Below are 25,976 nucleotides of genomic sequence, written 5' to 3'. Positions count from 1 at the left end.
ATTTACTAAGAAGTTCGGAGAGGGAATCCTAGACTGCTATGATGCAATGACAAAGGACATTGTGGAAATTGTATTGCAATACAATAGCTCTATTAGTATGTTAAACCCACTGGTGTTTACCCCGTGGGGGATTTATTGACCCTTCAGTAAAAATACTTTGTAAAGAGGTCCACAATGGAGCAGGTTTACAACTTTATTAAAATCTGCTGTTTATATTAAGTATTTAACCATTCATTGCTTTTAGAGATGCCTTAGCTTCAGTTCATTTATTTCAACTGTATATTTTTTGATTGAGTTTCAATTTGTGACCGGCTGAGCTTGGCTTTATCAGGTAATGCATATCCATCAGAAAAAATAAATACTGGGATTTGCTGAAATAGATTTTTCCGTAAATATGTAGCTTTTCTTATCTGCTTGGAAATGTAACACATGTTCTGTCATAAATTGCCCTAACATCAGTAAACGGACAATTTGCACTGTTTGCAGAAATTGGTTATAAATAGTGGTAGTCGTATCGTCATGACAAACACATCATGCATCAAAACAGCTCTTATGACAGTTCAGTTAATGTAACTTAGATAGTTTTAAAGAAGTTTTAAGACGCAATGTTTTAATCATTTGAGAGTTAACAGTTTTAATAATATGCCATATATTGCATGAAAACGAGGAATCATATATTTCATAGTTTAACGAGAACATTTCTATCTTCACACTCATCGTCTGCATTAATGAAACTGTGCATATCTGTGACATGTTCTAAAGCACCGAGGTATCAAAGGAGATTTTAAAGTAAGATTTAGCTGTTTTTGCTGACCACGTGTTACTGTAGGCTTTTGTAGGCAGAGCTACAGTACCAAGGCACTAGAATGCCATTACTCGGCTTACTAATCAGTCGTTTAAAAAATATTTGAACAAAAAGAAGACCGGGTCTGATTGCGATAAAATTTGATAAAGACCACCTTTAGCATAAATCTGGGAGTAGATGCAAGCTGTCTGTCACACTTACATTTTTACATAAAATCTGTGCAAAGGAAGATGATGTTGGTTAAGTGACTGACAGATTCTGTCCTTGCAGGGAATGCCTCCTTTATCCTGTCCTTGTCTAAGTAAGAAATGATTAATCATTACTATTGTGTTTAAACAATTAATTGATTGTGTGACAGGGGTGTATATAGTGGAGCAGAGGCTAACACCTTTAGCTTATATGTAGGTTGTGTTTTCTGAATGGTGTCTTCCGTGTTTGTCTTGCTCTTCTGTAAAGGGCAGTAAGTCCGGGACATAAGTGAGCAGTTATTTTTTCTGATGTGAAAGTATGAAAGTACATTATGATGATAACATGCTGCTGTGAAGCCAGACCTTCAGTTCTGATGCCGTTTCTTTCATTTAGTCTGCTTTACTGGGAGCACGACTGGCTTTTTGTTTGTAATGCAACCAAGGTAGTTTAATATACACTTGTTTAATTTAACAGTGTTACTGTTATCTTCCCGAAGTTCAAAATGTAATTTGAATGTATTTGTTTTACATTTCTCTTGCTGTTTTGTCGTGTGTGATGTTGTTTTGAATGGAACGATAATGACAATATTGGAGCTACAGAACCAATAACTACTGATGGCAAACACCATAAGATAGTATGGCAAAAAATAAATAAAAATGCCTTTTGAAGCAGCTTAATCCTTACCTGTTTATTCATGGAGTACAATTGGATAATATTTGGTGTTTTTTTATTTTTAATTAATTGAGATTTAATTGTATAACAATACAATACAGTATAAATTGTGCTTGCTTTTAAATTTGTTGGAAATGTTTTTTTTTTTGTTTCAGGGGACGGTCCAGGAGAGCCTCCGATTCCTTGGTACTTCAGAGGAATGAGAATTTGAAAACAAGATCAGATCATTTTCCTCTGAGGAGATCCAACGTAGAATCCAAAGGTTAGCATCCAGCTTCACTGCAAATTTACAAGGCTTTAAAACAGCATGTGATAAGTGGAGAAATCCCCACCTCTCCCAAGAGCTGCTTATGCCCTGTTGCACAGACAACTTCTTATTTACTGTTCAAGTCATCTTGTACTGTGTGAGCATCCACAACACTGTGTTGAGTGCAGTCCAACTAGGCAGATCTCAAGGTACCATTTATGTCATCACCAAACGCAGTTTGAGAAGTGCCGCCGCTTGCTACTGTGCGTCAGTTTAGCTGAGGTTCTAAGCTTGCTGTACAGTCTTCCTGATGTTTCTATAATTACCCATGGACCATTGTTAAAAAAATTCCAGCGCCGCTAGGTAACCTGCACTAATCCCAGTAATCTGTGTCCTATTGACCTGGTTCAAAGTTTTTATCTTAAAAAAAAAAAAAAATCCTAACCAGTTGGTGTTTGTGTCTGTTTTGTTGCAATTAAATTGCGACTGTAAAGTAATGGGTAACATATCTACCCTAACATATATCTACCCTGTCTCCAATAGTCATTTGTAAATTAATGGGAAAGTTCCATGTCATTTTCCTGGCAATCTGAGATAAATAAACAAAAGCAGCTAGCATTATGGAATTGTAAAACCTAAAGAGACAGAACTCAGTAGTGAACCCAACGCTCTCTTTTGATTGAGCTAAAACCTCTAAAAAAAAGTTTGTCTTTTATTCTTGTGCATTCCTCCTACAATTCCATCTTTAAAAAAAATTTTAAACAACAAAAAAAAGCTGCTTTTACAGTAATATTTTGTAACAACCAACCCAACCCCCTACACAAAATAACAAATCATTCTGAAGTCTTAGTTTATCATAACAGTGTAAATGGGCAAACTATTATTCCAGTTGCTAGAAAATGTTTCAGAGTTTATCGGCCAATAAAAATGAAGTGAAGAAGAATCAAATAAAGCACAATCAGCCTTTTCTGACCAATGAAATTCCAGAGTACAACACACTTTCTAAATATAGTACAGTATAAATGAATGGATACAAATTCCTCTATTAATAGTTTGCCTCTGTTTACCACTGTGCAGAAGTTGAAGTGGTTATTTAGGTTAACTTTATACATACTATAGAGTAACAGTTATCCATATCAAATGGAATATAACACCCGTAGTTATATATACATTCTTAGCCTAAAATGTTTTTCCTGTAACTTTATTTTGTCAGATTCTCCAGCAACAAGCAAGGGAAAGAGTCAGCAATCCAGTGAAAGTAAAAGGACAAATGAGAAGTGCAGTGAGACTATTCTTGGATTCAGTGAACTTAAAGATCCTTCCTCGGAGTGCCACAAGAGGAGAAGATCAGAAAATAGCATTCCAGATCCCACCGTTAACATGGATCAGGACCGGACCCTGACTCCACACGTAGGGCTCTCTGCATTGTGTGGGGGTAGGGGGTAGTGACTTCTGCACAGCACGAGTGACTTAACCTAGGATAACATTTTAATTAGGAAAATTACGTAGTGGCAGTCAGTTTTCTTGGGGGAGGCAATTTGTGTTCTTTTAAGTTCAAATTAAATTTAGAGAACGTGTACAATACAGTACAGAGGAGGTGAAGGAAGAATGGTGTAAACCGACACAAAGGAATACATTTGTTAAGGATTATTATTATTATTATTATTATTATTATTATTATTATTATTATTATTATTATTATTATTATATTTAAGCAAGTGCATATTTTTTGTGAGAAATAAAATCATTTTAATGGTATACAACAAGCAAGAAGCTACTCATCCTGCTCCTTATCCTGCAGAATGTTGTTTCCTATGAGTTTTACACACAGTTCTTTTTGCTTTAAAATAGGATGCATTGGCAATATAAGGGTTGTATACTATATATGTATATCCATCGATTTCTACTTGCCTATAAAACCGTCACTTTGGTTTTCCAGAGGGAGAGAAAGTACAGCATTGAGGCCACATCACCCGGCAAGAAACAAGAAACTGAAAAGGGGCTTGACGGACAGCGAACCCTGTGCAAGGAAAGTGTTCTGAAGGAGTCTGGACGAGCTATGGGGATTGAAAGAAAGAGGCTGTGCTTTGAGCAAGAGGCAGAATCCCGTCTCCTCGGTCAACAGATGGAAGAGCAACCAACCCTGCAAGAAGCAAAAGCTCACAGGAAGCATTCTCCCACAGGCAGTCCAGAGAGTGATGCAGAAAGACGAATGTGTAAAGAGAAATCTGTCAGCCTTAGGGCACAGCGTTACAGAACTAAGCCCAAGAAGCCCTCATCGTGTTCGAGTGAGCCTAGTAAGTAGTATAGGGAAGCTCTATTCATTTGAGTTCTGTGCTCTGTAGATTGATCCCCCAATGGACAATAATAGAAACATTTTATAACCACTACACGTTTTTCCACATATCCATTTTACTTCATGTTAACAAACCATTCTAAGAGCGACACCATTCCCCTTGCACTATGCCTGCAGCAATACTTTTATTTCACATAAAACACCAAAGTCTAGTTATCTTCCCAAACTACAGTGCTCTACACAATCAAGGGTTATTCAGAGACATGCTTATAACCAGTGCTGGAAACCTGTGACTAGCACAGCAGGTGGTTTTATGGCTGGTCCAGGAATTGACATCAGCCAAGCACATGGCCAGTGCACCGTGATGAGGATTTGATTTCTAAGAGGGCGTGGATTGCCAACGGCTATCGTGTCCAGATGCGTTTTTGCCTCATTTGTCTTTCTTGAGACCTGTACTATTCAAGAAGCAGTAGGCATACTACTTGGCATGTGCAAGCCTTTAAAGTTCCCAAGAACCTATTACATAAATCAGCCTTGAAACAAAGCTCAGACTGAAAGAAATGATCAACACTGTCCACTGTTTAAATATAAAGGACAATGCAATGTGAGGATAAGTGAACAGTATACATACAGTGCTATGAAAATAATTAGTATGTTTTTTCTAATTTCTATTTTTTCAGATTACATCACTTTTAAAATGTGATGTACAGTAAAGCTCTCGATGCCTAGGCAGGAATGGCACTCAGAGTCCAGTTTTGTGTTCTGGTGTTATGTATGTTGGTCTGCTCCAGTGGTTCAGAATTAAATAACCTACATCAGCTTTCCTTCTTGATTCTTGCAATAGAACCAGCACCAAGACCCTCTTGCAATACTTCTCTGTAGAAGGGGTTAGCCTGTTTACGCATCGTGTCTACTGCTACAGCAACATGGGGAGATTGCAAAGGCTGTATTAGTATAACTTCTATGGATGATTTGATAACTTTATTTTCTCCGAGAGAAATAAACTCAATATTCATCACTGTATAGCCCTACTGTAAAAAAAAAAAAAAATATATATATATTCTATAGTAAAGACCTTCATCAGTGTAAGGACAACATCAAGGCTAAAATTGAATATAATAAACATGGTAGACAAAACGGTTTTGACTCTTCTACAAAATAGTTAACTTGGCACAGATCTCCCACCTGACACAGGTTTTCTGTCTTTGTCCCCAGAAAGATTACATTGGTCCTTGTTTGACAATTATTCTTTTCACGGTAAACTCTTGTGGTATATTGCTAAACTAGTGACAATAAGTGCCTTTTTGAAAGGTAAATAATGGTTACTCATGTATTTTGATTTTAAGTACATGTCTGTGCAGTCTGATATGCATTGATAATTGGCATTTTATTTATATTATTCTACATGGATGACCTTGATACAAACATCAGCATAATACATCTCTTAGAAGTAAAAATGAAGATGGGCTTGGTAACAATTTTTTAAAAGCCACAAAAGATAGAAAGTGTGGACTTGTATCTTTTTCACTTACAGCAGAGTCTAGATGGCTGGGTTGTTTTGTTCTACATATTAGTTTCTGGTGAATATGTATTTTCACCCACCATCATAGTCCCTATTGTCCCTTTTGTGAGTAGCTGACTTTCATTTGTTTCCATTCCAGTTGTACTCTCTAGCGACGAAGAGGAAGGAAATGTCTGCCCCACCAGCTCTTCCTCCCTGACTCCCACCATCAGATGCCTGCGGTTACATGCCAAAAAGACCCCCAACAGCAGAGACTTGGGCACAGCCAGTGAGCCCTCTGGCAGCGAGTCACAGACTGGGAACACAAACGAGATCAGTGAGGGTCAGGTACAGGACATGCAAGGGTTGCAGTTTTCTTTCATTTTTACATTTCTCTCCTTATTACATAGTAGCGCAATCTTAGATACTGAGATCCGGGAATCACCCTGTGTGGGGGAGAACATACTATATTCCTAGGTAGCTAGATTTGGAAATCAGCCACTACTGATGGCTATTTACATTAATTTTCAGTTATGACATGAGTAACACTTAAATGGTCATTTGATTAAGTGGTTTCCTTTCTGACACAGCAGCTTCCACATTGGTTAAGCCTTTTAACTGTTTAGATTCCTAAATAATAAATGCCTGTATTGTCTCCCAGTGGGGACGCATATCCCTTAACATACTGATTTCACCATTTTGAGAACTGCTTTTTCAACTGCCTTGGAGTTATTGAGAGTATCAGAATCTGGAGATATGAGTAGATGCCCATCCGTCTGCCATTATGTACATGGTTGTTTAATGTAATAAATGCTAAAACATTCCTAACTGTCATTTGAAACCTAATGGGCTGTGTAAATGTGCCTAAATTATGTCTGCATAAGTGTATTCAATCACTTTGTCTAATATCTCCCAGGAAAAAAAAGAAGTTTTTTCTGCTCTTTTACTTTTATATGACAGATGACAGATGTGAAGACATCCAAGGGTTTAAAAACTCCAGTTCCTTGCAGGAGGGAGAGCACAAAAGAGAGGGATGCCTTGTTAGAACTGAACTTCACTGCTGTACATGTGGGAAAAATAAAAGGGGTGGCGCATGGCTGCATTCAAGTAAGTGTACAAAAAGTAGTGTTTAGACACTAATACTACCGCCCACCATCAGCAGTGTTGACTGATGTAGTCTCAGTGTAATATCTAATTTTTTAAATTAATAATTTAAACTGAAAAAGGACAAGACAAAAGTATAGGATATTAGAAAAGTCATGATCCCCGCTGATACAATTTATCTGCAGCAATGAACTTTTCTTTTTTTCAGCTGTTCTGTGTGCAGTTTGTAACACCTTCCCTTGTTATAAAAAGCGGCCCTAACATTTCCATGTGCTACATATGTATTTTAATTCTCCTGTTTATTCTTGGGTCATTCCATACCAACTCATTCAGAGCCATTGCCCGACTGTCTTACCTGGGGGTTTTCGGGCCCACTGAGCAGAGAAATGCTAATCATTTATTATTATTTGTTTTATTTACCCTTTAAGATGTAAGTGACGAGTTTTATTCAAACTTCAGCCCAATACTTTGCCCTGTAGGTGATGCAGGTCCTAAAATATTAGTATTGCCGTAAGAACCTTAGGGACCACTCTTCCAAATTCTGTGAAACACTTCTAGTTTAAATCCCCACCCAGACTTTTTCTATGTGATGTGGCAAAGTAATGCCATTCTGCGGTGATACCGAAGGCTTGCTGATGAAAGCTAAGGTTGCCAAAGTTTTTGCGATTCTTGTACTGCATAGGAGCTCTGTCACTGAGGTAATGTATATGTTTCAAGTCAGGGGCCTCCCTCTTGATTAAAGGAATTACGTCCTTCTGAGATGCATACACTGTCGGCGTGGAGTGATGCATTTCATTACTCATCACTGCAACACTCTTGCTTAAGTTCACCGTCCCGACGGAAGAGGAAAGCACAAACGAATGGAGTGTTGCCTGAGAATTGTCTCAATGAAATTCTTGGGTAGCATCTTGGATCACAAAACTATAATTTTCTGCAAAATCAAGCAAACAGATGGCTGATTATCAGTTTGTAGTTTTTAAAACGCAACTAATTGAGGTTTTGGTAGTTTCAAATGTGTCATAACGCCAGTTCGGTTCGGAGTATGCGGTACTTTAGACTCACCAAAGTGGCCATAAGCAATGCTTAATACATGACAAATGTAACTTAAAAAAATCAGAAAAAAAATCCAAAATTCACAGATACCAGCATGCTTGATTCTTGTAGCTCTCATCCACATCTATTCAAAAATATCTTTGGGTGATTTTTTTGGAGATTTTGAACCATTGGTTATAATTTCTAGGATCCTAAAGTCCCCTAATTAATCACCAGTGGGGGGACTTTGAAACCTGAACTTTGGTTTTACAAAAGCGTTTTAGAACTACTCACCAGGGGACACCAAGAACGTCGTTATCAACAATTTTAGGACCCACATCCCCTACAGGGTAAAGGGTTGGGCTGAAGTTCGAATAAAATTTGTCACTTACCCCTCGTCTGGCAACTTGCCAAAAATGAGTTAGATGCTCCTGGTATTTTTTTCTCTCAAGCCCTATTCATTACGAGTCGAACAAGGTGCTACACATGATGGTAGCGATTAAGTTGAGCCTAGGATGATTTTTGTGGTTAAGGTCACTGTGACAGGAATGGTGTTGTGGTGACGTCAGGCCAGATGCAGGAACCAAACACACAGAGGCAGTACTGCAGTTCAAAAGATGCTGCAGCGCCGTTTATTCAAACAATAATAAATATTTAAACAAAAAACACCTGCTCACAGAGTGAAATAAAAAGTTCAAACAAAAACAAATCAAGAACGACGTCATAAATACAAATACACAAATCATAACACAAAAACAAAATACGACACGGGCGGAGGGGGAGCCCCCGTACTAAAAATAAACAAACAATATATTTAAACAGTGGGGCTTGCCTTGCCCAATTTTCATGTGCAGGGCTTTCTACCGCCCTGCTATCGTCACTTTTTCACTTTTAGGTTGACCTTTGCCAGGTCACAGCTCAAAGTGGGGGGGGGGAGATTAACATTTCTGAGTTCCCGAAAACCCCCATAATCTGAGAGAAAATGCCCCTTTTCTGATTGAGTTGGTGTGGAAGCCCCTGTAATCATCATTTTAATCCACAAAAAGTACACAACATGGCCTGTTTATGCTAGAGCAGGAAAAAGCCTAGTTTAAAGGATTTTCTCCCTGTTTTTTTTAATTTTTTTATTTCCATGCCCTCATCCATCCTTTTTTTTTTTATTGGCCTTGCTTACATTTCTCTTGCACTTTATTTTAATAAGCAACATCTGTTTTTCCAGTGTTGTTTTTAGTAGGCAAGTTCTGATGCAGTTTTATTATTTTTTTTAATTATTTTATTATTTCAGGGACACTGTGGCCTTGTCATGGAATAAATTATTGTGCTGAATAGCAAAGTAACTATTTGTTGCCACTTTGTGAAAAGCAACATTTATTTATTTATTTTTTGCAGTTAATTATAAACATTAATTTCTGTCTACAAATTACATGTAAAGCTCTAAAGAAAGTTTATTCTGTCTATGTTTATCCTCAAGGTCCACAAGATCACATATGTGGTCGTGTCACTATGTATTACATTTTCTCATGCCAAAATTGTCCCGATTCCCCAGCTGGTTTATGGTTCTTTTTTTTGGGGGGGGTTTACATGAACATACTGTGGCTGTAATTGTGTAATTACAGCAGTGGTGAGGGCTATTGACCATATTCACAAACTATTTGAGTTAACCAAGTTCTTCTAAAATGAAGAAGAAAAAGCATTGTTTCAAAGCGTCAAATAAAAAGCTTAGGATGATATGTAAGTTCCTTCAGTCACCGTGGTTGTTTCTAGCAAGTTCTGTTCCAGGTAGATTTTTCACTTCGTAAAAATTGTGCACATTTTGCAAGGTGGTAAATGCTTTGTAAATATGGCTGTATGCATCTCACTTGCATACTTGTTTTAATTACAGTGACACAGATGATGTTTTGATTATTAGAGCTATGCAGATACTTGGATTTTCTGAGTAATTCCCTTTTAAGATATGTTAAGTTGTTAAGTGTTAATTAAAAGGAATAAAGCACTCCTTAGGTTACCCTTACACAGCTCATTTTAACTGCAATTATTTGTCCTTGATTTTTGTATCCTTGTGATATACAATCATTTAGATTTCACTTTGCTAACTTTCTCAGATAGTGATAGCTCTTCAGGTAGCGCTAAGGAAGAGTGACATGTAGGTGACAAATCAGTTGCCTTTGTTAGTTTTGTGACTTATCTTTATTGTCACTTTAGTAAAAGTGTCAGTGCCCAATGAAAGGAAAATAAGCTTCCAAACCGCTTTTAAATCACTCAATGCACAATTAATTTACCACTGATTGCTGCTTTATTAAAAAGGACAGGGAAAGGTAGCTTTTCTTGTTGTGAAATTAGCCCATTAATTAATAGGCTTTATTTAGGTTTCATTCAATACCTGCCAACAAAAATGCTTTAAAGGGAAATACTCTGATAAACTGATTATCTGTGCAGCCCTGTTGATTACCAGTATGTCTGTTCAAATAAAATAGTTACACCAGTCCTAAGAATAATTCATCAAACGCCTATAGTTTTTACTTTCTTTATTTTCGTGGCTTTGACACCTAACACGATTATGAAATGAAAGGTAATTTGGCCTTGCCAATATTAATGCCTGTGCGATCAACGTGACTACTTAGAATTTGTTATTTCTTCCAACCCTAGACCTGCGATGTAATCGCTTACCACATACTTGCTGCACAGTTTTATTACGCCCTGTTAAATGCACTTTACTGGCTGTGCTGTGACAGACCTCCTCTTCTGAGACAATGCAGTACCTTGCTGCAATTATTAGTGGAAAATATTTTTCCACTTTTTGACATTTTCGATGCCCTACAGTCAGAAATTCTGAAGGGGGGTGGAGGTGGTGGTGGGGGGGAACCAACAAGCCTCTCCTTGTAAAGTTACCTGGCATACTGTATAAATGTCCTACTCCCATGTTGTAAATTTTTTTTCAATGTTGATGTTGGCTGTTTTTAATAAATTCTGCTCTTTTCTTTCCTTTGCAGTTTATGGCTAACAGTATCATAATACCTCTGAAAGGTAATTCATATTTATGTATTAATAAATTACAATTGAAATATAAAGCAAACATTTGACCGTACATCTTGGTGGCGACTTTTTTTTTTTCCTACTTCCATGTGGCGTCCGTAGATTATATATTTTTTTGTATTGAGCGTTAGAGTTAGAAAAAAAAAAAAAAAAAATATATATATATATATATATATATATATATATATATATATATATATATATATATATATATATTTTTTTTTTTTTTTTTATTTGGATGATTGCCTTTACCTTGTTTTAATTTCCCCTTCCTCTCCAGTTTCTCTGAGATATGAATGTACCGGCTTTACATTTTATTTTATTTTTTAAATGTATTCTCATTTTGTTGATCATTAATGAAAATTTTTGTATTGTGGGTGTTGTCGAGACATTTTTTGTTTGAATTGAAAGTGATTGTCTTGGAGTCAAACGTGTCAAAGTTCAAGTATATTTTCCTGTTGAGGAATTATCACTTTTTGACGTCACTAGCCTTCATCCATGTGTTGTATTATTTCATTGACAGTTTGGAATCTATCTTGCATTCATTTAAATCCAGTGACAATGACGATGAACAGTTTCAATGTGGGATTCAATTTAGATGTTTAAGTTTTATACTTGCTTTTTCTTTCATACTTTATATAAACAGAATACTCCCATGAATGTTCGTGGGGTGCTGTGTTTATTTCACTCATGAGGGTGGCCATCCTTATTCGTGAACTAAATATGTTCATGAAATATCTGTATACCCTTATTGTAATTTGCAGTTGTTGTGGTCAAAAGTAAAGAATAGTCAAATATGGCAAAGAATAATGCCTTTGGAAGAACCAAATTTTATGCTCTGGTAAATGCTTCTCAGAAATGATATTATAAAATCACTTGTCCGAGCAAATTTTAAATTGTGCACGTGACATGAAACCTTTGACGTACGTAATGTGCAGATTGAGACAGTCTGACTAATTTGATAATAAGCATTGTAACATATTGTTGCGATCCTGGGGGGAAGGGAAATAACAAGGATAGTGTAGAGGGTGTGTGTATGTGCCAGGGGTTGCATGATGGTGTGCACGTGCAAGGCTTTGCATGGTGGTGTGCACGTGCCAGGGGTTGCATGATGGTGTGCACGTGCCAGGGGTTGCATGATGGTGTGCACGTGTCAGGAGATGCATGGTGGTGAGTGCGTGCAGTGGGGTGCATCGGGTGTGTATGTGCAAGGGGTTGCATGGTGGTGTGTACGTGCCAGGGGTTGCATGGTGGTGTGTACGTGCCAGGGGATGCATGGTGGTGAGTGCGTGCAGTGGAGTGCATCGGGTGTGTATGTGCAAGGGGTTGCATGGTGTTGTGTACGTGCCAGGGGATGCATGGTGGTGAGTGTGTGCAGGGGGGTGCATCGGGTGTGTACGTGCAAGGGGTTGTATGGTGGTGTGTACGTGCAAGGGGTTGCATGGTGGTGTGCACGTGCAGGGGGGTTGCATGGTGGTGAGTGCGTGCAGGGGTTGCATGTTGGGTGTGGATGTTTGTAGGAGAATTGGGTTGCAGGTTTGGCACGAAGGACACGGAAACGGAGGTCTGAGTAAGGGGTGGAGGGAGTGAGGGGATATTAGGGTGTGTGAAAAAGACCAAGAGGTTCGGGAAAGATGAAGATGAGTGAGAAAATAAGTGTGAAACAAGGGTGTGTTTAGGGGAGACAGAGAGACCGAGGGAAAGAGAGAAAAAGGTGTAGGGTGAGGAAAGACAAATACAATGTCATTTTCATTTTTGACTCCCAGTTCCCTTCCTTGACTATGATTTTATTAATGACCTCTGTTAAAAATAAATGGCTTGAGCCTTCAGTTTCAAATACACACCGTTGCAGTCTCATTTCTGTCCCAAAAATAACCAGCACACTTCCAAACCAAAAGTATATCCGCTTTATATTATTGTGATTTATGTTTGTAATTAAACTCCTCTATTGCAAGTTTTATGGACTCAAAACCTCCATCATCACTGTTTCCGAATAGATTTTGGTGAACTGACTGAGAACATTTAATCCTAAATTCTATACAAAAAATACCAAACTGGTTTAAATTTGTACCTTATCATTTTATTTTAATTAAGGTATAGATTATGTGCTACAGACAGTTGTTCTATTCTGTTCAGATCCCGAAGAAGAGTGTCTCTCGTTGTCAGTGGTGACATCCCAGTTACAGAAGTATGGAATATGGAATCAAAGCTCTGGGGAAGACCCAAGTGAAACTCACACAGTCATCTTCCTGTGGGTCTCTGGGGCTCAGGCACAGTTGATTCAAAAGGAATTATCGGCAATCCACCCAGTGGAACAGCCCTGTAAGTGGGGAACACTTTCTCCTTTATTCAGTTATTGTTTTGTTTTTTTATCTTATTATTTTCAGTTATATTTTTCACAAATTAAACTACAGGGCGCATCAAGTTTACTAGGGGATAGCAGTCTTCAGAATGGATAGGGTATCACCAAAGACTAGCCAGGAAGACTGTACACTAAACTGTACACTAGTTTTAGCTTTTACAGTGCCGTGAAAAAGTATTTGCCCCCTGTCTGATTTTCTGCATTTTTGCACATTTTTCACAATGAATTTGGTCAGATCTTTTTGTGGGTTGTAGTAGTGTATAGAGGGAGTCTGAGAGAAAAAATGACACCAAAGTTTAGTGCTTCTTTCATTTGTTTGGTGTGCAAGGTAATCAAACATGCAATCATCAGGTGTGAAAAAGTTACTGCCTTCCCCCCAGTTAACTCAACCCAATTAAAGGAATAATTAGGGTCAGCTGTCTGAATACTTTGGTTAACAATCAGGCCTGATTTGGGCCAACCCTGCCCAATATAAATCTGACTAACTTTGGCCCTTACCATCAGAGTGAAGTTGTCAGCACACGGGTTCGGGAGGCACATAGTGCCATGATCAAAAGAAATTTCTGAAGACCTACGGAAAAAAAAGTTGTTGATGTCTATCAGTCTGGAAAGGGTTATAATGCCATTTCTAAGGCTCTGGGGCTCCACCAAATCACAGTCAGAGCCATATTGTCCAAATGGAGAAAGTTTTGGACAGTAGTGAATCTTCCCAGGAATGGCCTTCCTGCCAAAACCTCTCCAAGAGCAAGGCGTAAAATCGTCCAGGAAGTCACAAAGTACCCTAGAACAACATCCAGGGATCTGCAGGCCTCTCTTGCCTCGGCTAAGGTCAGTGTTCATGACTGCACCATCAGAAAGACACTGGGCAAAAATGGGATTCATGGCAGAGTAGCAAGGTGGAAACCACTGCTCACTAAGAAGAACATGAATGCTCGTCTCAGGTTTGCCAAAAAGCACCTGGATGATCCTCAAGAGTTCTGGAACAATGTTCTATGGACAGATATATGAGTCAAAAGTGGACTTTTTTGGCCAACATGGGCCTCGTTATGTATGGCGAAAACCAAACATTGCATTCCGCAGTAAGAACCTCATACCAACGGTTAAGCATGGTGGTGGTAGTGTCATGATTTGGGGATGCTTTGCTGCATCAGGATTTGAACGACTTGCCATCACTGAAGGAACCATGAATTCTGCTCTGTACCCTATTGAGATGTTGTGGCAGGACCTGAAACGAGCAGTTTATGCTCGAAAACGTACAAATGTTACTGAGTTGAAGCAGTTCTGCATGAAAGAGTGTGCCAGAATTCCTCCATGGCTTTGTGAGAGACTGATCATTAACTACAGTTGCAGTTATTGCTGCTAAAGGTGTCATAACTAGTTATTGAGTCTAAGGGGGGGGGGATTACTTTTTCACACAAGAGCATTGGTTGTTGCAAAACTTAAATAAGTATCAAAATGTTGTGTTATTTGTTCACTCACTGTTCCTTTTATCTAATATTAGAATTTGGTTGTAGATCTGATAACATTCACTGTTAAAAATATGCAGAAATGCAGAAAATCAGACAGGGTGCAAATATTTTTTCACAGTACTGTATATATATATATGCAAGTCTCTTTTAAAAAAAATAAGTCAATTGGCATTGCGACAGACTTCTGTGATCTTGGTTTCATGCTGTACTGTGCCATCCTATCGCAATAAAAAGTGATTCCAACTGGCATATTGCATAAATATAAGATCTAAAAAATAAGTCTAAACAAAGACATTAGGAAGTGATCTGCGTAATTTTCATATGCATGTAAAATTTTACTTTGATATACTCTTTCATGACAGCTCAAGTTTTATATTAACAGCTGTGGCAGGAGATTTATGTAACTGACATTATTTATTTATTTATCTTTGCACAGCTAAATCCAATGAGTTTCTCTTTGTTGAACTGTGCACGCCCCCTGACGAGGAGCAGCAGCAGATGCTGAAGGAGCTGATGTGTGAGACGGGCAGGAGAAGTGAGATCCCCAGCCTGTGTGCTGCGGTGCCCTGGGAGGAGGGCCATGCTCTGCTCCAGGGTGTCTCCAGTGACTGCCCCTTCATCTCCTCCTGGTGCCTAAGCCAGGTGCAGAACCGGGAGCAGGAGGAGAGTGCCCTGACCCCACCTTCCACAGGCTCTCCACAGGTGAGTTAAACACAGGATACAGATTGTGAGGATCGGAGACACATGGCACTGCGTTAAGCACTGAAAATTAGGTCATGTGAAATTGTCCTTGTCCTGGGTGCATCCAGTCCCATACATGGCTTTCTATTTCTTTCTTTCTTTCTTTTTTTCTTTTTCTTTCTTTCTTTCTTTCTTTCTTTCTTTACTGTTTAAACAAGCATGTTAGTCATTCATCCTTGCTACAGCCATAAATTCAAAATTAGAGCCGTCAATAACATGAAAAAGTAGATCACCATGACCTACATCCACTGTATGCATAAGTAAAAATGTAAGTTTGAAATACAGATGCATGGACAAATCTACAGATACCGCCATGCCTTGTGCTAAAGCGTGTGCAGGCAGGGATATGCTACCCCCAGTGGAGAAAAATAATTGCATAATTACATATTTTCTTGAGGGAGTGGTAATAGTAATTGAAATTAACAAAGTTACCAGTTGAAAGCATTTGTTATCGCCGAACACTACAAATGAAAGGAGGTATTTTGCCTGGTTGTATATGCATTTGTACAAGGTAAGAGCTGTAACTGTTAAGTATGTTTATACTGTGCCTAGGTGATTGGATTCAATTGAATTTCAGTTTACAATCGGTTTGGACAGGTCTGGCCATGTGAATGTGTGTATGCACAAAAATGTAGAAAACACAAACTCATTAGGATTGCCTTTAATAACACCATTATTTAGGCAAGAGGCATGTCTCGTCAATGCAGCTTAGAAATACTTTTGCTTCCTTATAATTACTGCAGGAATTAGCTCTGGATCTCTTCCCAGTCATCAGAAATCATGCAGTTTTCCAGATCTAAAAAAGGAATACGCTACATCAGCTAGAGAGAAAATAAAGTGCACTGTTTAATCTAATCGAGAGAAAAACAAACTCTTCTGGAGCCAGCTGGCTTAGTGAATTGGGTCAGTGCACACTTTTCATTGTTAGTTTGCTAGTTCAACAAGAAATATGGTTTGTGTTTGTATTAGTGCCTCATAAAGTATACCTTTTATGACTGTGTAAGGAACAGCAGAAACACATTAAATAATTGATAAATGGCCCAATAAAATGTCAAGTGTGTTGTTTCTCAAGTGCCCAGATTTTACTTCTCTGTACTTGATTTCCCTAAACACCAGAAAATGCTAGTGCATTAGGGATGGGACGGTATAAAATTTGCACGGTATGATAACCGTTAAAAAAAATACCGTGGTAACCTTAATACCACGGTATACAGTACATCATGCAAGTTATCAAATAAATGCTCAAAAGAAGAGACTAACGTAAATCACTTAAATTCAAAAAAATAAAACCAGCAAAACACACGTCCTTTCATGGAATGATTTAAACATTTGGTATTTAGTATTTAACTATGTCAAGTGACTATGTTTCTTTTTTATAAAGACAACACCGTGTAACAAATTATTATTTTTTTTTTGGTTCCTGGGTTGTAAGTGTTATTTCCTAATTGCATATGCCTCAGAAGTATAGAAAATGGCTATTATTCCCCTCAAACTTTGCTTTTGTGATCAGGACAGTGATATTTTGAAATTTACCTATTTTCCAGAACATTCCAGATAGATTCAGTGCTGAGTAAACTTGGAGTAACTTCTAGAACTTTCCAGTAATATAAATAGTAGTATAAATACAGGGGCCTTAAGCCCACCAGTTCAGTTTAGTTCCAGCTGCCTAAGTGGATACATATCTGCATTTTTCTGAGATGGCATCAAGAGGCTGCAAGCATCCGGCAGATGCATTTTGCTATGTCTGCGGCCAATTTATCAAGACAAGAGCAAAAAAGTACTCCGTGGAAGCATCTGCTAAGAGGTGTGAGGCCTACAAGGCATATTTCGGCATGCCTTTCGGGGATCAAGACAAACCCTGGGCACCTCATTTCACCTGCGAGCACTGCAAAAAAACTCTGGAAGGTAAGATGGACAATTGTTGCTCAGAATTTTATGTTATAAAATTTGTTAATTTTTGAAATTGTAAAAGTTTTTAATTTTAAAATGTTTTACAATTTTCAATGTTATTGAAAAAATATATCATATATGAAAAATGTTGCGAGAATCTCTTACACATTAGTCATGGGTAAAATAAATGTATTTTTGTAGGATGGTACAGAGGGGAAAAGAGAGCCATGAAGTTTGCTATCCCAAGAATTTGGCGGGAACCCACTGACCACTCAAGCAACTGCTACTTCTGCATGGTGGAACCTTCCAAACGTCGGACTGGCAAGAATGCACCTGCAATCACGTATCCGGATCTTCCTTCATCTATCGCCCTGGTGCCACACTGCCATGAGCTCCCCGTACCCACTCCTCCGGAGAGAGAGCAGCTGTCTTTAGAAGAGAGCAGCAAGTCAGAGAGCGAGGAAGACGACGTAGGTCCAGATGACAATTTCAGAGCTGGTACTGAGGAGAGAAACCCATACTACCCCAACCAAAAAGACCTCAACGACTTGATTAGAGATCTTGGTCTCACCAAGTCGCAGATCAGAGGAAGCGTCACCAACTTTTTTCCAGCTTCTTCACCCGTCAAGATGGGCTCTGCTTCTGCCACAATGTGACCAGTCTGTTCGAGGCAATCGGAATCGCCTGTAACCAGAATGAGTGGCGCCTCTTCATTGACAGCTCATCCAGGAGCCTCAAAGCCATGCTGCTCCCTAATGGTAACAAGTACCCGTCTCTTCCCCTGGCTCACTCGGTGCACCTCAAAGAGGATTACAACAGCATCAAGACCTTGCTGGACGCCTTGAAGTATGATGAGTACGGCTGGGAGGTCATAGGAGACTTCAAAATGGTGGCATTCCTGATGGGTCTCCAAGGCGGTTTTACCAAGTTTCCCTGCTATCTTTGCCTTTGGGACAGCAGGGACACCAAGGCGCACTACCACAGGTGGGACTGGCCACAGCGGACTGAGTTCTCTGTGGGGAGGAACAACGTCAAGTGGGAGCCACTGGTGGACCCCCGGAAGGTGCTGATGCCACCACTGCACATCAAATTGGGCCTTATGAAACAATTTGTCAGAGCTCTAGATAAGGAGTCGGCAGCCTTCAAGTACCTTCAAGACTTCTTCCCTAAGCTGTCTGAGGCAAAGGTCAAAGCCGGTGTCTTCGTTGGACCACAGATAAAGAAGATCCTGGAGTGCAATGAATTCCCCAGGAAGCTCACTAGTAAGGAGAAATCGGCTTGGAACAGCTTTTTCGCAGTGGTTTGGGGCTTCCCTACTATGTGGAGCTGGTTGAGACTCTGGTGAAGAACTACGGCACAATGGGCTGTAGGATGTCCCTCAAAGTCCATATCCTTGATGCTCATCTTGATAAATTCAAGGAGAACATGGGAGCGTACTCGGAGAAGCAAGGCGAGCGCTTCCACCAGGATATACTGGACTTTGAACGCCGCTACCAAGGACAGTATAACGAGAACATGATGGGAGACTACATTTGGGGGCTGATTCGTGAAAGTGATTTACAGTATAATCGTAAATCTCGAAAAACTACTCACTTCTAAATCTTTTGTAGTCATTTTTGTATTACTTTAGTATAAATACATGTTAGTTTGGATTCATATGTTGTTTTTTTCTGACTTTATGTGAACGAAAAGACACACATGCACCTGTTTTCTCATTGGAAATAGGTAAATTTCAAAATATCACTGTCCTGGTCACAAAAGCAAAGTTTGTGGGGAATAATAGCCATTTTCTATACTTTTGAGGCATAAGCAATTAGGAAATAACACTTACTACCCAGGAACAAAAATTGTGTTACATAGTGCAATCAGAATAATAGTAATAAAAAAACAAACAAACAAACAAACAAAAAAAAACCTAAAGTTGTACACACTCAATGTTTTACTACAACAGTATTAAGATCTATTTGCTCAAAATCTATTGCTCAAAATGATGAGGTGCTGTAGTTTGTTAAAACATTTTAACTTAAATAAAGTTAAATAGATAAACAGACATATAAATAAATACTTTGTTTAGCTCATGGCATATCGAATTGGGAAATGATTGGCCTTTTGCTTAAAAAACAAACGTACCACGGGTTTTTATTTAAGAGCAGAGATGAGTTGTTTATTTTTTTCAACCGGTTAAATAAAATATGTATAGCAAAAAAAAAAAAAAAAAAAAAAAAAAAAAAAAAGTATTTTAATACTAAAACGTGTTATTAGATTTACATTTACGACGCAAGTAAGCTTCTGGCGAAACCCTTGTGGTCAGGTGCGGTGTGTATAATATGCTCGAGATGCACCTTTTTAACATTTGCTCTGATGAAGACATGCTTCTGTTGAAACGCGTTTGCAAACACTATTTTGATGTGTAAGAATAAAGTTTTATTAAATATCTGCTACGGATCTGGATTTTGTTGATGGGAGTTGCTGTCTTTTTTCCTTGCTACAGTTTGACCTGTGATTTAGAGAGAGAGAGAGATTCTGAACTGAGAACACTAATCAAAGGGGATTAAGTACTATTTACCATTAAGTGGCACTGTTAAAAGGTCTAACCAGTTGAAACTAAAGTCTGTCAAATTACAGATGAAATGCTCTTGAAAACATGCACTTCTTACAGGAGGAATGGACTCAGCCCACACCCAGCTACACTCTCTGTCACCGGAGAATGAAGGATACCTACTCTGTTTCAGTTGGTTTGAGACCAAGCAAACTTTGGAAGGAGCACAAGTACACGGGACCATTGACAAAGTTAGTGCTTAACATGGCTCTGTGCTTATTGCTTACAATGAATATATAAGAGATCTGTTGTTTTTGCGAAAAAGCAGGAAAGTAAAATTAATCTCTCTCATTTCTAGAAAATCTGTGAAACCTGAAAACTGTTTTGAAGAGTTGTAATGGTTATGTTAAGAGCCTGTCCATGCAGTGTGGATGCATAATACTTAATCGTATTTACTTGTTTAAATAAGAACACAAAATCAGTACGGGTAAAGTTTAAGTGTAGGAGCCAATTGGCAGGTTCCCAGGAGCTTTTGGCCATTTCCCTAGACAATCATTAAACAGAATCAGTCCTAGATTATATAGGTTTTTTTTTTGTCTATCTCTTTCACAGACTGATTGTGTTCCCTCCCCCTCCTACCAAAGGAGGTATCGCCGTCACCACTGAGGATGTGGAGTGCCTTGACAATGGACAGTTTCTCAATGATGTCATCATTGATTTCTATCTGAAGTAAATACATGCCTTTTTACTTAATGCAAGACTGAGTTATGTATGTGTTTCTGTGTGCTACCAATTAGAGTGAATGGCTGTGTGTATGAAAATGTGGTTGGTGTAGGTTAGACTGAATTCAAGTGATCTGCAAAAAAATAGTGGTGCTCATATCAATCAATATTTCAATATTACTTCTCTGAAATGTGGAATGTGATTAAGAGGCCAATGCACCAACATGGATTAAATAAAACTCAGTTTAGTACTAATCCGGGGTTATGCACCACAAAAAATTAGTAAATATTGGATGAAGCAGGTAATTCTAGATTTCTGATTAGCAATCAGTCATTATTTGTAAACACCATATTTAGCAAATGTAAAAGGAAATATAAACAAAAAAAAAATTGTAAAGCATAAGAAAACATGAAATTCTATTAATTTTACTCATTAAATACTTTTCTTTGCTCAGATGTTTAAATTAATTATCAAAATAGTCCTCCTTAGCTTGTACTATCAGTTTTGAATCCAATTGATGACTGTAAGGGGAGGGGGATGAGGAGTATTTCCAGTTGTAATATTGCTGTTTTTCTTGCGCTGTGGCAGGTATTTAATGATTGAAAAAGTGCCAAATAATGTTGCTGAGCGCACACACATCTTCAGCAGCTTCTTCTACAAGCAGCTGACCAGGAAAGACACCCCAAAAGAGGGGGCGGCAAACATCTCGTAAGAAACTCTCAATTGTAGTTTTCTATCGTTGTGCCATCACAAGAATGCATATGTAAACTCCACACGCACATTTAGATGATAGAAAACAAATAATTAGGGGGGACTTGACCTGAAGTTTGTAAAATCTTAAAAGGAGTTGACATAGTTATGCCTAACCATTACTTTAAGTGTCGTATAGAGACCAGGACCTGAGGCCACGGTTGGAAATAAAGTGCAGATAGTTGGCATAGAGGGAAGGGGACACTTTTTTACTTGGAGCGGGATAACCAACACTGTTGTATTATGTTGCCGCAGGATTGATTGCTATCTGTTTCCAGTTTTTCATAATTTTTAACAGAATTGTAATATTTAACATTTCTGCACAACAGGCAGTATGGGAGTGAAAATATTTGCCCTGTTACTCGGCACACAGATATTCATTATTGCCAGGGCTTTGTAAAATCTGTGTCTAGCGCAGTTTCAGTGCACTTTGAGGTTTTAAAGGGGAACTTCAACTTTACAATATACAAAAGCTCATCTTTGTTAAGTTAATAATCTTGTATTTAATTGCATAGTCCCAGTGGATACAATAACTACCACAATACAGAATTCAAAATGAAATATGTTTTCGTAAGAGATACCATGTGGTTACAGAGCTCCGCACAGGAGACACCAAAGAGTGAAAACCTGGACTCGACATATAGATATCTTTGACAAGGATTTCATCTTTGTACCAGTCAATCAGGAGTAAGTATTTCTTAATTTTAATAAAGTTAAACATTGAGTATAGGAGAGGTTTGCACACACAGTGTGTTGCAATTAAAAGTATTTCCATGCAGGTCTGATGAGCTAGTGCATGCACATTTACTCTGAGATGGTTCATTCACTGCCCAAAAATGTAGAGAATTGAAGCGGAAAATCACCTACTCTGCCCTGTATGCTTATACAAGTGTCCATGTGTTCCTGGAGTGACGTTTGCTGTAAATTACCACTGGAAAGCACAGCCCTGGTGGCAAGCTGGTATTTATGGATCAAGCCTGCAGATGTGTGTATCAGATGTGCTACTGTGACCTTCAGCACTGGGCATGACACACCTGTTTCCACAAGAACAATGTCCCTGGGGCTACACTTTGTGGGCTTAGGGTAGCAAGGCACTCAGTCCATACATGCTGTGGGTACTGTATGTTGTACACTTATAATTTCTGTGCATTTTACTAAGCCAAAATAAAACTTTTAATGTGGCAGAATCAGAGATAGTTTGATAGTTTGTTAGCAAGTGGAGTTATTAAAAAATTCAGACATTTGAAGAGAATTCCTGCATTTTAATAATATTTCTTTAATTTCTCAAAGGGCACATTGGTACCTGGTTGTAATTTGTTTTCCTGGGATGGAGGAACCAAAGCATGAAGACCGAATCAACCAGTGCCCCAGGAAGAATGGAGAGAGGAGCAGTTCAGAGGAAGAGCAGGGTATGGCTGCTAGAGGAAAAGCATTAAATGGGTTAATGAAGGGGAGATGTGAAAAAAGTAGCAGCAGTAACCAAGGGAAAGCAGGTGTGGACAATTTCAATTTGCTATAGAAAAATGGCTGAGGTCATTACTCTGTCATTCTCAAGCAGTCTCAGAGTCTGGGGTCATATTCATAAAGCATTAACATGGTGGTAAATGACTGTCCCACTGATGCTGCATGAACAGAGCTGCTGCATTTCGTATGAATCTTGCCCCTCTGTATGTTGTGAAGTTCCTTGAAAGCTCAGTTTATTTTTGTGTGCAGTACATTTTCTCTTGAGAGAAACACAGCATATATGAAATATGGTATGGCTCTCCTAAGCTTTTGCTCTCGTCCAAAAAGTGCACCATGCATTTTGAAATACATTTTGGCTACACTGGTATAGTCAATTGTGAGCCTCTGTTTTGAAATATGTGTGGTTTGGACTGAGTTCACAAAGCTGTTTGTTTATATTTCTAATAACTGATTTATTGGTTACTGTTACTTGTTTGAGCAGACAAACAGTTGCTTTGTGATGCTGTGTGTTAAGACTTTGCAGTACACCACCACAGAAGAGAAAACAATTGAGTGCATTGAGTACATTTCTTTAATATTAAATGTGTATGCTTTAAAGAAATAAATACAGTGAAGTTTAAATTAACTGGCCACAAAGAGACAGATTTGTGGCTGCTTATTCAAGGTGTGCCTGTCATTCATTTGTGTTTTGATATAAAATCATTTGTTCTTCATTGTTGGAGCGAGTGACAGCTTAACTCGTAAGATATATTTATCAGGATTTATGAAAAACATTTTTGTTTTCTTTTAAAGGTAGTACAGAATTTCCCAAAGCTACATCATCAAGCGTGAATAAGTTACAGGATTTACCGGTGAATATAAACTTATTTTTTAATAAGTTTCCATTGTAATATCACCAATGGCTCTTGAAGGTTGCCCTGTGTGATTATAGTTGCATATTTTTTTCAGATTTAAAGTAACTGAAAGATCATCCAAATTCATTATACATACATTTTGTGTGTATGTCTATGTATAATGTATGCATGCTTGCCCTGATTTTTGTTTTATGTGTCATTGTTTTGTAGGAATGTACAGAAAAATACTGTCGAAGAGCAAAGGTTTATAAAAGGTGAGCAAATCAAACATCCATTTTTACAATGTAGTAATGTAGGTAATGGAAAATGCGTAATCATAGTGCGCTGTGGGACAGGTTGCAGAGCTTCTTGTCCCACACAGGCTGTAAAACGGAGGACAAGTTAGACCCTCTACTCAACATTAAATGCTGCATAGGGGCCCTCCTAGGGAGGTAAACTGTTACACAAAACCTTAAAACATTTATTTTGGCTGGTCTTTAAATATTTGCTCAAGCAAGTTTTTTCTTTTACTGTTGACTCATAACTGTAAAAACATTCGACCGTGTACTTTTCCCCTCCAGGCCCTGTATTCTCATAATGGATTCTCTGAAAATTTCATCACATGAGCGCACAGTCAAACAATTAAGAGAGTAAGTATGAAATCCTTGGGGGGTCCCCAAGTGGCTCACCTGGTCTTCGCTGGGGATTCCAAAGGGAGCATCACATTGGCTCTGGCGGTCCCGTGGGTTAGGAAAAAATAATTGGACATTCCACACTGGGGAGAAAATGTGTCATTGCCTTTCATAATATATCATTCTTTATGTGCTTAGTTATCTACATTTATACTTTTTGGCTAGAACTGACTGCAGGGATGTAAATAAGGCCCCCATTGCATAGCAGGTTAATCCATTCCTGGTTTTACTAGGAGTTTAATAGGACACCTGAGCTTGTTACCTATACACTGACTAATCCGGCTCATGGTGAAACCGCTATGAATTAGGAGTCTTATTTCCATCCCTGGACTGTATTTTGCTTGCACGGGATAATAATGAGTTCAGCGTGTTTAAATCAATGCCACCTTCCTTCTGGTAGGTATCTGCAGGTGGAATGGGATGTCAAGATGGGGACGCCCAGGAGTTTCACATCAGACCAGATGACAGGATCAAACTGCAGAGTACCGTTGCAGGACAACAGCAGTGACTGTGGGATCTATCTACTGCAGTACGTGGAAAGCTTCCTGCAGGTAAAGTCATGGCTGTGTGTGCTGTGCTGTTTGTCTTCTTAGTTACCACGAGTGTGTTATAAAATTTACTTGATTCTCTAGCTGCATGCCCATTTTGACCTAACCCCACTCAGGTTTTCTTAACCAGTAACTAAATCAGGACCTCTCATTGTGTCGTCCTCTATATCACTAACTATACCAGCTACGTCATAATGGTTGTAGCCACACCATGATTTACTGTGGTATGAAGGAAAGTCTGATCATTTTAATAGGTAAGGCTGGCTGGAATTTTTTTACAGTTTTTTTGCTCTTGTATTCCAGAATCCCATAGTCCACTTTGAATTTCCAGTTCAGCTAGAAAAGTGGTTTCCCCGACAGGAGGTAAAGAGAAAACGGGACGGGATTAGAGACTTAATTCTGCATCTCTACAGACAACAGAAGAGCAGCAGCTGATGAACATAGTGGCTGAACCTTTCGCAAACACTGCACAAGATTACCAGAAAGCTACTTGCCAGATTTCATTATGTGCACAAACAGAAATGTGTATGTAGTGGCCTACGTGTTTTAAATGTTTTTGTTTTAAATGTATACCTTTTTATTAATGGTTATTATAAAAACAAAACAAAAAACTTGTAAATATAGGTATAAATATTATAAATAAATATTTAGGATATAAATGTTTGTTTTTTGGTCTTGTGCCTTTTAAGTTTACCAGATGCTCTTGAATTTGTTTAATGGATCTTGGTGGTATGTCCTTCACCTGTCAGTAAAAACAAGCTTCAAAGTATAAATGGAACTAATTTATTAGGAATGTGTTCCGGGAACCACTAAAGAGTCCTAGTCTGGCTTGCTGAGAAGCTAGTACGAGACCAGTTCCATAGCTTTCAAGAGGGACTGGACACCTTTGTCATTGACAATGTCATAAATTATCTTAGAAACATGCAAATCGCCTTCCATATGAAAACAAGGCCATCTAACAGGACACAGCGCTATCCTGTAACATGTTTCTACACACAAAACTGTGTAATTGTAGCTTACAAAATAATTTTGTAAATCTTGCCTGTTTTGCACTTCCATCGTCTAAAAAGATCTGAAATGTGCAGT

General features: G+C 38.5%; 1 protein-coding gene across 2 annotated transcripts in view; it reads left to right on the top strand.

Moving 5' to 3' along the window:
• LOC121327981 (sentrin-specific protease 7-like) overlaps window positions 1–25,498 on the top strand; it is a 31,891-nt gene extending 6,393 nt beyond the window's left edge. The window contains exons 6-23 of one of the 2 annotated variants that reach the window (XM_041272382.1): window positions 1,822–1,928; window positions 3,127–3,323; window positions 3,853–4,210; window positions 5,871–6,058; window positions 6,671–6,817; window positions 10,837–10,870; window positions 13,016–13,201; window positions 15,147–15,412; window positions 20,001–20,131; window positions 20,493–20,609; window positions 21,192–21,311; window positions 21,948–22,040; window positions 22,644–22,762; window positions 23,610–23,668; window positions 23,882–23,925; window positions 24,232–24,300; window positions 24,743–24,893; window positions 25,194–25,498. In XM_041272382.1, coding sequence (XP_041128316.1) covers window positions 1,822–1,928; window positions 3,127–3,323; window positions 3,853–4,210; window positions 5,871–6,058; window positions 6,671–6,817; window positions 10,837–10,870; window positions 13,016–13,201; window positions 15,147–15,412; window positions 20,001–20,131; window positions 20,493–20,609; window positions 21,192–21,311; window positions 21,948–22,040; window positions 22,644–22,762; window positions 23,610–23,668; window positions 23,882–23,925; window positions 24,232–24,300; window positions 24,743–24,893; window positions 25,194–25,325 — 2,518 coding nt within the window. In that variant the 3' untranslated portion in view covers window positions 25,326–25,498. The remainder of the gene's footprint in view (window positions 1–1,821; window positions 1,929–3,126; window positions 3,324–3,852; window positions 4,211–5,870; window positions 6,059–6,670; window positions 6,818–10,836; window positions 10,871–13,015; window positions 13,202–15,146; window positions 15,413–20,000; window positions 20,132–20,492; window positions 20,610–21,191; window positions 21,312–21,947; window positions 22,041–22,643; window positions 22,763–23,609; window positions 23,669–23,881; window positions 23,926–24,231; window positions 24,301–24,742; window positions 24,894–25,193) is intronic. The other variant, XM_041272381.1, reaches the window with a different exon arrangement.
• Window positions 25,499–25,976: the final 478 nt, after the last annotated feature.

This window comes from Polyodon spathula, chromosome 15 (assembly GCF_017654505.1).
Source record: "Polyodon spathula isolate WHYD16114869_AA chromosome 15, ASM1765450v1, whole genome shotgun sequence".
Classification (NCBI taxonomy): Eukaryota; Metazoa; Chordata; class Actinopteri; order Acipenseriformes; family Polyodontidae; genus Polyodon; species Polyodon spathula.
The sequence above is the reverse complement of the archived record's forward strand: the minus strand, read 5'-3'. Positions and strand labels throughout refer to the sequence as shown.